General features: G+C 39.5%; 1 protein-coding gene across 1 annotated transcript; it reads right to left on the bottom strand.

Moving 5' to 3' along the window:
- Positions 1–2646: 2646 nt before the first annotated feature.
- Positions 2647–5535, bottom strand: LOC132839712 (microfibril-associated glycoprotein 4-like). Its single transcript, XM_060860838.1, has 5 exons — positions 5402–5535; positions 4462–4707; positions 4211–4307; positions 3731–3898; positions 2647–3278 (listed from the first exon to the last, which is right to left on the bottom strand). Exons 1-5 carry the CDS (start codon positions 5474–5476, stop codon positions 2989–2991), a joined length of 876 nt encoding a protein of 291 aa, XP_060716821.1. The 5' UTR covers positions 5477–5535; the 3' UTR covers positions 2647–2988.
- Positions 5536–11528: the final 5993 nt, after the last annotated feature.

Here is an 11528-nt window from a genome sequence, read left to right as displayed (position 1 = left end):
TCACCTTGCACATTCATTACGTGCATGGATGCTGTTCTAGCTCCTTTGCCTCTCCAGGTCATCCGTGTACTTTGAATTATAGACACAACTGGCTTATTTTGCAAAAGTAAAGAGAGATGGCAGAAAGGCATGATGATGTCATTTTTGCACACATCAAGTGCCTGGATTGCATACTAAACCACAAGATCAGTGTGGGTCCTTTTTGTGGTACCCCAGTGTGGTGAACTCAATGCTGTGTCAGGGCTGACACTGTGGAAATGCTTCTTTCTTTACGCCAATTTAATAATTCATCAAGAACACGTGATGAAGTGCCGTCAAGTCCATATAAGGGCATCTATGTCACATTACTCCAGCTTCTTTGTCTTCAGGAAGCGCTCTGTGTATGTACCATTAAGCACCATTAGAGCCTAGTCCACTGCTCAGTCTGTGCAGTGCAGGAGTTTGCCCTCAGGGCAGTGCACCTGCCCTCAGAGCTTCTGTTGAGAAGTATCCTCTGGTCTCTTGCTTTCTGCATGGTGCCAGATGGCTGAAGTTTTCATGTGACAGTGTCAGTATTGACATTGTCATAGGATCAAGCCATGAAGCAGCATTGAGTTCCCTTTCTCCACTCAAAAAATAAGCCAGAAAAATGTAATCCACCACAATGCTAAAGCATATATATGCAGTTTTTATAGTTCTTAATGTCATATATATACTGATGAAAGTAAATTCTCTCTAACAATGATTATGGGTTCGTATAAGATTCGTCCTCAATATTGTTGTTTGTTACTGTAAGGCGCAGAGGCCTAATAAGAAGAAGTAGAATACATAGGCAGAATTTTTTTAGAAAACAAGAGCATACAAAGGAAATAACAGAAAGCAGTCAGAGAGGCAAACAAATCAGAAGCACAGAGACAAAGAGAGCAAATCCTGAACAAACAGAAAATTTGAAATTAAATGATTGCAATAGAACAAGGCTTGGTACTCAGGTAAACTGACGATACTTTACAGAGTATACATAGTGTGATCATGTTATTTAAGTCAGTAAAACTGGAAGTGAATAGAGTGACCCGTAAGTATTAATATTTGGGTGATGGCTCCCACTGGTGGCGAGGAAGTGGTGGTGCAATAGATTGTACAATTTTTGTATATAAAAATTGTATATAAAATTGTACAACACTTCTGTGATTCTGTTTATAAGCTTTCAAAAATAATTCTGTATTATTTTAAAGTCTGTTGTTTAATGTAATACACAGTACAAATATTACAGGTATTTGGGAAAGTATTGATGGAGATGACAAAAGAGAAGGAGGGAGAACTGCACTGTTGTTATATACTGGTGTGCTTATTATATTATATTATATTATATTATATTATATTATATTATAATTTTCTGACTTAAAATCTGATTAATTTGAAATAAAAATTGTGTGTGGTACTTTAATTTTAAAATGAGATGTTGTTTGTGACTAAAAGTTGATGATAAATACCCATTGTAACAACTGATCGGGAATTTTTCTTTTTCATGTTTCACAGTGTTTGGTCTTGTTGCACAGCAGTACAAATACATTGTTAACCTTTTTACTCCTACCCATTCCTGGCTGTGTGTTATTTTCTCCAAAATTCCACAACAGTACAAAAACAAGCTCATCAAGTATGAGGAAATTAGTTTATTCCTATAAATGAGTTGATCATAAACGTCGAAGACAGACAGGACCAGTCCAACCAGCTGCCTGCTGGTCAGAGTACTGAATACTATTCATATTTGCCCCTGTGTAATGATTGATGTTATCAGATTGTTCTTGATACAATAGACGTGAAAGGCATTTTAAAATATTTTACTATATATATTTATTTAAAAATAATAGAAGTAAACAGTAAAAAAGTGCAAGAAACAGTAATAAAATGAACAAAGTCAGTGTTTGTGTGACAACCATTTACTTTAAAACACATCAGATGCCTCAGGTTCACTGTGTGCAGGTGCATAAGAAGACTAAAAACTAAACATCAATTTGTACTAAATAAATAAAACTGGGTGCCTTAATACTTACATGTATACAAAATATACAGCTATACAGACATATCCATATATATTCAGACACTGACTTAATTATTTAAGCAGTCTACAAGAGTATAATGAAATATAAATTAAATAATGAATAGGAGCAGATGTTATAAATTAGTGAGTGTTAGAAATTATACAAATTTTTAAAGATGGTATCAAAGGGACAATAAACTGCTCAGATGTTGACCAGGTGTGTGTTATGCCTTCATTATAAATAAGCACATATAAGGTCTGTTACTACTGAGATATTACAGTGTGATGGTATGTTGTCTTGTAGAGATCACTGATGTGATTGTTCAAGCTGCTTTGATTTGATAGAGTTTACCAACAAGGTGTCTTAATGAACAAGTGCAACATCCTTCAAAGGGTCACGTATACAGTATTACTAAGGAACTGCTGAGGTTTTTTAGTGGTTAATGACTTTATTCATCCCTGCTAAGCATATAGTAGAGTGTGTATAGTACTGTGTGTCATCTGCACACCATGATGATGAAGATTTTCATTAACACCTTAAAGCTGCAGCCTTTTTCCCAGTTACATGTAAATAAAGTAATAAGCAAGGTGTGTTGTTACAAAATTGAGGAATGTAAGACTGGACTCAATTGCTCTTGCTCAATCTTTATTTCATACAGAATATATTGGATTTTCATTCATTATATAAAGTCGAAAAGAAGTGAAAGATTAATGAACACAAAGAACTTTTAATCAAAATTGCGTATAAAAGTAATCCTTTATATAACTGTACCTATTTCATTAAGAATGGAAACTAATACAACCGAGAAAGGAAGACATGACAGGGGTATGTACCACAGGATAAACCCAAATAATGATTATAAGGATTAATGGATAAGTAGATTTTGACATTTTCCTGAAGATCTGTCACCAATATCATTCAGAGATATTAGACTTTCTCACTATTCTTCTGGCTTTCTAGGTCTGGAAAGCTAAGGTTTTGTGAGATCTTCCACACGAATGCGCCTGATCTTCATCACGATGGTCTTCAGTGAGTAGTAGTAACCTTTCCAGGACTGCCACATGATCCCTGAATATGCTGTGCCCACATTCCCGTATTTGTACAGGCCATTGGGGTTGGCATAGTGGCATGGTGACCAGTACCAATAGTAGTACCAATAGTTGTACCAAAATCCTCCAGCGTTAGACTCGGCACAGTTTCCTGTTGGATCTTTGTCAAAGGTTGAAAAACCTCTTCCATTCACATAGGACAAAGAATCACCTGGAAAAAACACAACAGAGGACAGTGTGACAAGCAGTTTGAACATTCGATGATGTAGTGTAATAAAATGTGCCATTTAATGACAAATAAACGCTGTCATGTAACTTTCAGCAACCAACCAAACAGTATAAATTGAATTCCTGAACTCCACATTCAGATTATTAAGTTCTCTATATATATTTGTACTCATGTCTAGGGTGAACTGAGATACAAAATTGGATTTGTGAAATTGTATTGTGTGTGAAGGATATTTGAGTATTTTACTATTTAGTTTAGTTGAAATTTAGTGTTTTACTAATTTACCATTTAGATTAGTTGAATACATAAAATATCATAAAGTCAGTGTTTATGTTAATCAGATGCACTCTACTGAAGTATGTAGTTAAGTAAGATGTCTGAATACTGATGTGTGTATTTTCAGTATTAGAAGTGGTGTGTACTGAGTTGCTCACCTGCTCCTCCGTTGATGTAGCCAGCAATATTCAGCATGTAGTTAGTGGATTCTTGGCTGATATAGAATGTATTGTACTGGGCGTAGGCACTGCCTTTTTCAAAATCCTCCATGTCCACTCTCAGCTGATACTTCTCTGTGTTGGTCATCACGTACATGTTCTCCAGACCTGGAATTAAATTTATTTAAAAAATAAACCATGATCTTTATTATACATGAGTACCATTCACTGCACACACTAAAAGAAGGAAATTCCTAATAGCAGAATGTGCTGTATCAAGTGCTGTTTTTTAACTGCTGATTATTGAGAATATAAAGCACTATTAATGTGATGATTACAGCTAGGACTGTTCATACAACAGTAATCTTATATATTTGTAGTACTTTTATTTAGCTTGCCTTATTCTTATTATATTATTATTATTATTTATATATTTATTTATATAATTATTTGTTTGTTTGTTCCACTGTGTTCTCTCACCTAGCCAGTATTCACCAGCAGGATCACCAAACCCATTCTTATACTGCTGCCATGGTCGATAGAAACTCACATTGCCATTGATTCTCCTCTGAATCACCTGGTTTGTGGATTATACAGCATGGTGTACATAGGAAAAAAACAATGAGGGAAAATGAGTAGATTTCAGAAAACCCGAAGCAAACAGTTCATCACCTTTATTTACCATTAGAGTGATTTCACTCAGCCTTAAACAGATTCATGTTCTTACTCACTGTCCACTGCTCATCCTGGTGGCCACCATTTTCCAGGCAGCCCATATCACAGTACACCTTCACAGGTTTATTAGGCCCTGCTGGGTAAATGGTGTACACTCCATTGGGAACAGAGGCGTTCTCCATTTCGCTTATCTTTAGATCATAAACATCTTCACAGTCCAGTGGCAGGGACGTGTTAAAGAGAGGAGTCGAGTGGCCCAGTGAGGACAAAGTCAACATCAGGAACAGCAGCATGACTTGATTCTGTAATCAAATAATAATAATAATAATAATAATAATAATAGTAATAATAATAATAATAATAATAATATAAAAAATAAATAAAAACCTTTGACACTATTTCATTGTAACTTTGAATGTTTTAAACTCATTGTATCTTAAGTATGTAACCTAGTGAGCCAGCATTAATGTATTTAATGTTAGAGATTTAAGCACTTATGTACATCGCTCTGGATAAGGGTGTCTGCCAAATGCTGTAATAATAATAATAATAATAATAATAATAATAATAATAATAATAATAATAATAATAATGTCTAAATTAATATAGAACATTTTAAGCATTATAAACTAAATATATAATAAAACAATTGACTTAAAATTAATTTAAAAGAATAATAAATATATACATGCAAATAACTTTCATCTCTCAGTCATAATTCAACATTATAAAGGATTTTAAAATGTCTTATTTTAAGTGAGTTTAATGAGTTTGATTTTCCCAACTAATCAGTCACATTGAAACTCTCTTTAAATAATAATAATAATAATAATAATAATAATAATAATAATAACAGAAATTATTATTATTATTATACATTTTTGCATTACATGAATAGTTTCTATACATAATTACAATTATAAGAATGTGTTTGTTTAATTAATTATTCATTATAGTTCTTTCTTAGCAGAAATAGCTGTTTGCATTTAAACTCACCTGTGCTAGTTGTAGTGTGCAGAATATTATTATGTGTGTTGGATTAAAAAAATGATGCTCCAACATCATTTGCATCTCTTTAAATATCTTCCAAACCAGCTTGGCAAAAATCCAACATTTTTTGGTGAGAGGCTGAGCTGAGAAATTACGAGGTTTGACAACACATGATGAGATAAGCAGAAGATTAGCAGAATTATCTTATTCTATCTAAATGTAACCTAACATATCAATACAGGGGTCTCCTGTGCTTTAAAACAATGTTTATTTTAATCATTTTTATTCTACAAACTAAAAAGAATTGGTATATTTTTATGGCCATGTGATTGACTACACATGATCTACACATAAGCTGAGATTCAAGTGGACCTGCATTCCTGTCTTAACCTGCATTGTTTAATCACCAAGTTTTCACACCAAGCATGTATGTTATGTATGAAACATAATTAGAAAATGAAAAATCCTTTAGTTAATAGAGTTACATGTGCAGTAGACGAAAACACGAATCCTTTCTATATACAGAGTGACATTGACTCCATGTCTAAATCATTCCATTTCAGATTGATTTATGTAGAGCTTGAAACATTAGTTTTGCTCTGTGTGTATAATCTCCTCTCCTGTTAATGGTTTTGTTGAATAATCAAGTCTAGCTATGACAGTATAAGTAAAAGGAAGAGCCAGAAGGTGAGATAAATATGTGGGTATTCTGGGACAATAAGTGATCAGCCGCTCCACCATCAACAAACCTGGAACCTGAAACTGGGGGTACAGCAACATCCAAACCTTCACAAAAAGCTTGACTAAGCTTGCATGACTGTTTGTTTGGCACTATCCTAAATAAATATCTGAAACCCACTCTCATGTTGTAACAGATCTACTCTGTTTAACTTTAAACACTGAAAGCAATAGTTTCCAGTTGTAATAATATGTATTAGAAAACATGAATGTGAGAAGAAAACATCAATTCACAACTCATAACCCAGAACCCAATTACAAATGAACCAAAAAATATAATCATAAAAGAAATTTAAGAGGATTCTATAATATAAGGGCTATTCTATAATATAAGGGCTATAAAAGTGAGTTCAATATGGAAATGTTGAGTCAAGCATCACATTAAAACTTAATTTATCATGCAGTGGATTTTAAAATCCTACCAAGTAGGTCTTAAACTATGCTTAGCATCACTGTCAAGATGCGTCTAGTGTGGACATCAAAAGCAATATCAGGTGGAACTAGACTGTAGAAATGTAGCACACTGAGTTAGTGGAAGTGGAGCAAGAAGTGGTCCTTAACTTTCTCTTGCCCTCTCCCCTGACTCCATTCACTCTGTCTCGGTTTTGGGTGCTTGCACTGCGATTTCTCCCGACCCGGAAGAATGCATGCTGCATTCCACATCAGGCACTAAGGAGCTTGATGTGGGTGAAGAGGGGCTTTCTTCCTCTGATCTTCCACCGTAATCAGTGGTGACAGGTGCTGTATATAAATTGAATTTAAATTGGCCTGAAGAGGAAGTTGCTGTCGTCCGTTCTTAGCTAAACAACCACTTTCTGACTTTGAGGCAAACGCCATGCCGAGCAGTGTTGGGCAGTAATGTGTTACTAGTAACACGTTACTGTAAGGCAGTTACTTTTGACAGTAACTAATACTCTAACGTGTTTAAATAAAGTAACTCTGTTACCATTACCATATGGTGCGGTTGTCCGTTACTTTTTTAAATTAATTAATTTTGGCTGATGTGTAGCCTACAGCCTAACCTGTTTACAGCAGCGACGCATTGTAGGATTGGTGGATGCCAACCACTGTAAACACAAAGACGCCGCACTGTGGGCGTTTTTCCATTTATTCAAGTATGTGAGGCAGTAATGGCGAGTCAAGGCGAGAGCAAGACGAGTTTCACAAAGTGGAAATATGCTCATTATTTCTTTAAAAAAGTAACTAAAAATTTACTTTTAACAGTAATGCGTTACTTTTTGGTGTAAGTAATCAACAAAGTAATTGAGTTACTTTTTGAATGAAGTAACTAGTAACTGTAACTAGTTACTATTTCTTAATAACTAGCACAACACTGGGGGGCACGGTGGCTTAGTGGTTCACCTCACACCTCCAGGGATGGGGGTTCGATTCCCACCTCCACCTTGTGTGTGTGGAGTTTGCATGTTCTCCCCGTGCCTCGGGGGTTTCCTCCGGGTACTCCTGCCTTGATGCCCGATGACGCCTGAGATAGGCACAGGCTCCCCGTGAGGTAGTTCGGATAAGCGGTAGAAGATGAGTGAGTGAGTGAGTGAGTAGCACAACACTGATGCCGAGGTATCGAAGTCTTGGGAAAATCCCTTTTCAGCGCATATTTTTCCCCAACCATGTCTGAATTTTTAGCTAAAATAGGGTTTGAAAATCATGGGAATTTGGTGATGCCTAGGATGGAAGAGACGCTTGCGGGTTATCTCTGTGGTGGGCCGAGCCCTCTGTCAAAGACAATAGAGGCTGGTCAGCATGCCCAGGCCCAGACCTGTCAGGCGAGAGGGAACCTCTGGTCCATCATCTCGGCCAGGCGGGCATAGAATGAATCCTGACACCCATGGGCTGGGGTTCCTAGGAGCATCCTTTTCAGGAAGTCTTCCCATACTTCCTGCCCCGCTGCCTCTGCCGCTTCGGGGAGCAGTAGGGTGTGCGCCTGCTTTTTTCCTTGCACAGATCTGTACCCTGCGTTAGCACCGGACAGTGCGCAGTTTCAGTGTACCTAAGAGGATCCCAAGGTTTGTCCAAGAACTTCTCATGCTACTGAGGAAAGGGAGGGAAAGGGAGGAAACATGTTACCCTCCCAGGGAGGGACCCTGGCTATTAGAGCCGAAATTTTGTTTTTCTCAAGATAAATTGCAGGGGCTGCAACTCTTACAAGACTTACAAGTTCAAGATGTTTACACCCAAGGTAATTGCGTCCCTGATTAGGTCCATGGACTGCTTTGTGACAAAAGACCTCAAAGATGCTTATTTTCGTATAAAGGACACAGAAAGTTTTTCAGGTTTGAGGAACAACAAAGGAATATGCTCCTATGCTTTGTAGTGGAAATTTTCACTTTAGAGATGTTCACACGAATCTGTCCTTCTATGCTTCTATATTTCCCATGGCTGGTAGTTATTGTGACTATAGTTTCTTTTCAACACTGCATCTATCAGACCTTTCCTGTGAGACCTTAGTTGTTCCCGTGGGATTAGTTTTGTCAGAAGATGAGCAGGCGATGCTTCTAAACCAATGGTGGATGATGTTTTGGCTTTTACATGTCCTGTTTCATTTTTTTCCGGTATATAAAATACTGATGTTATTAATGATTGGCCCCATCATCTCTGATTTTACTCGTGGAGTGTTGGGTCCTTCTGCAAAGCTGAACACAATAAACCGTGGAACCTTTTTTTTACATTTGCCCGTGCCTATTGGTGTGATATTTTATGCTTTAATTCTCTCAAACCTCAAAACTTCCACAACAGCTTTCAGGGGCGAAGCATGCCAGTATCGTGCTCTTCCTTTTGGCCTAGCTCTTTCTCCACGCACATTTACAAAGTGCATGGACGTTGCCCTGGCACTGCTGCATCTCCAGAGCATCCATGTACTGAATGTTCTTGCCCAGCCGAAAGGTTATGGCGGCAAGTCACCGAGATGCTATGCTTGCCCAAATGAGGTCTCTAGGTCTCAGGTTGAACCCAGAAAAGAGTGTGTTTTCTCCTTCTCAGAGAACCACTTTTTTGGGTGCTTGAGTGGCTTCCATCTTGTCAGCAGTAAAAGCTATTCAGCAAAGAAGCTCTGTAAGAAGAGACGATCAGGCTAGGAACTCTGAACACTGGGAGCTCGGGAGTGGCCTCTCTGTCGCCAAGGCACAGCCAATTTTGGCAGCAGCTAACATTGTCCTTTTGGGTCAGCTTCACATGAGGCCATTCCAGCTCTGTCTCAGGGGTGTGAGCTTTCATCCTGGCAAACATCCCCTCAGGTTTATAAGGGTTATGTTCTTGCCCAGCCAAAAGGCTATGGCGGCCAGTCATCGAGATGCTGTGCTTGCCCATATGAGGTCTCTAGGTCTCAGGTTTGTGTTTTCTCTTTCTAGAAGAACCACCTTTTTGGGGGCAGTTTGAGACTCCACCACAATGAAAGCATGTCTGTCCTCAACTTCATCTTTCATCTTGTCTTTCAAAGCAATCCAACGAAGTAGCTCTGTAAGAAAAAACAATCTCTAGGAACTATTAACACTGGGAGCTTGAGCGTAGCATATATAGCGAGAGAGAGAGAGAGAGAGAGAGAGAGGAGAAAATTGTTAGGTATGATTGTACTCATGTGATGGACAATGTAAATTATGTGCAACATGCAGACAGGCCATCAAGACCAGCTATGACAGCATAGCTAAAAGGCTAGAGCCCTGGGATTTAAAGCATCCCACCACCCCACAGTCTGCAAACCTGAGTGACTTGTGAGGGTGGTAAGCCAAAAGCATCCAGACAACCCAGTGCACCAAGTACTCTATGCCCATGAACCCTCCAGATCTGCTCCTTTTTCTGTGCCTTCCTTCCATGGACCTCTCTGTGGTCCTGGAGGGGCTGCTGGAAACCCCTTTGAGCCCATGGAGTCAGCTTCTGAGGAGGTTTTGACCCTGAAGACAGCTCTGCTCCTAGCCTTGTCCTCTCTCAAAAGATTTGTTCCCATAGAGCCTTTATGCAGCGGTGAGTTTCCTCGAAAGTGATCTACACCAGATTACGTAGGTAACCTGGTTCTCTGAGAAGGGATTGAGAAGCTGCATCCTCTGGCTCTTCCTTCAGACAAATAGAAGTTAGAGTAATGTGATGTAGATGTCCTTATATGGACTTGCTGGCACATAATCACTTCATCACGTGTCTTTCCCATGCTATTATATTGATGTGTGCACACACAGAGCTTCAGACACAACTTCCTCAAAGATATGTTCCTATAGCATTCCCTTTGCTCCTTGCAATCACACGTCCAAGATCATAAGGGTTAAGCACCATGGTCTTTGTACATTTCATATGTGGAAAAGGGTCCTCTATTATAGAGATTTAAGTTATAACTACATTCCAGGGTATATCATCCAGGAACAGTCTTCCTCTCAATACAGGGACTGCAGCCTGGGGAATGGCAACTCTAACTGCAGGTTGTGAATGGCATATAACAGATATTCAGCCTAGCAAAAAGGATTTGTTTACCCCTGAGGGGTCAACTCCCTGTCCCCTCTAGTTTTCCTCACTCCTCCAGCTGCTTTTTCCAAAGGCTTTACCTGTACACCATTCACCAAGAAGATGTGAATCGGCTCTTTCAGAGACAGAAGACAAGGAAAGCTCCTGGCCCAGATGGTGTCTCCCCATCCTGTCTCAAAGCATGTGCTCACCAAACTGGCTCCTATATTCACCCATATCTTCAACAGATCACTGGAGCTGTGTGAGGTCCCCTCCTGCTTTAAACTCTCTACAATCATCCCGGTCCCTCAGCCGGAAAAGGGTGGCTTGCCCCCTTCAGGTTGGTGGAGAGCTCTTGCCTCAAGTGGAAGAGTTTAAGTTTGAGGGAAGGATGGAGCGGGAGATCGACAGGCGGATCGGTGTATCCTCTGCAGTGATGCGGTCGATACGGTCTGTTGTGGTGAAGCGAGAGCTGAGCCGCAAGGCAAAGCTCTCTATTTACCAGTCGATCTATGTTCCTACCCTAACCTATGGTCATGAGCTTTGGGTCTTGACCGGAAGGACAAGATCCCGGATACAGGCGGCCGAAATGAGTTTCCTCCTCAGGGTGGCTGGGTGCTCCCTTAGAGATAGGGTGAGAAGCTCAGTCACTCGTGAGGAGCTCAGATTAGAGCCCCTGCTCGTCCACATTGAGAGGAGTCAGCTGAGGTGGCTCGGTCATCTGTGTCAAATGCCTCCTGGACACCTCCCTGGGGAGGTGTTCCGGGCATGTCCAACTGGGAGGAGGCCCCAGGGAAGACCTAGGACATGCTGGAGGGACTATGTCTCTCGGCTGGCCTGGGAACGCCTCGGTATTCCCCCGGAAGAGCTGGAGGAAGTGTCTGGGGAGAGGGAAGTCTGGGCGTAGACTGCTGCCCCCGCGACCAGGTTCCGGATAAGTGGTGGAAAATGGATG

Source organism: Tachysurus vachellii, chromosome 24 (genome assembly GCF_030014155.1).
Source record: "Tachysurus vachellii isolate PV-2020 chromosome 24, HZAU_Pvac_v1, whole genome shotgun sequence".
Lineage (NCBI taxonomy): Eukaryota > Metazoa > Chordata > Actinopteri > Siluriformes > Bagridae > Tachysurus > Tachysurus vachellii.
Note: the sequence above shows the minus strand (reverse complement) of the source record. Positions and strands in the feature narration are given on the sequence as shown.

Coding starts and splice junctions, on each gene's coding strand:
- LOC132839712 (XM_060860838.1), bottom strand. CDS start 5,476: ATGCAAATGATGTTGGAGCATCATTTTTTTAATCCAACACACATAATA. Junction 4,708..5,401: donor GCACACTACAACTAGCACAG/GTGAGTTTAAAT, acceptor ATTTGATTACAG/AATCAAGTCATGCTGCTGTT. Junction 4,308..4,461: donor ACCAGGATGAGCAGTGGACA/GTGAGTAAGAAC, acceptor TCCACAAACCAG/GTGATTCAGAGGAGAATCAA.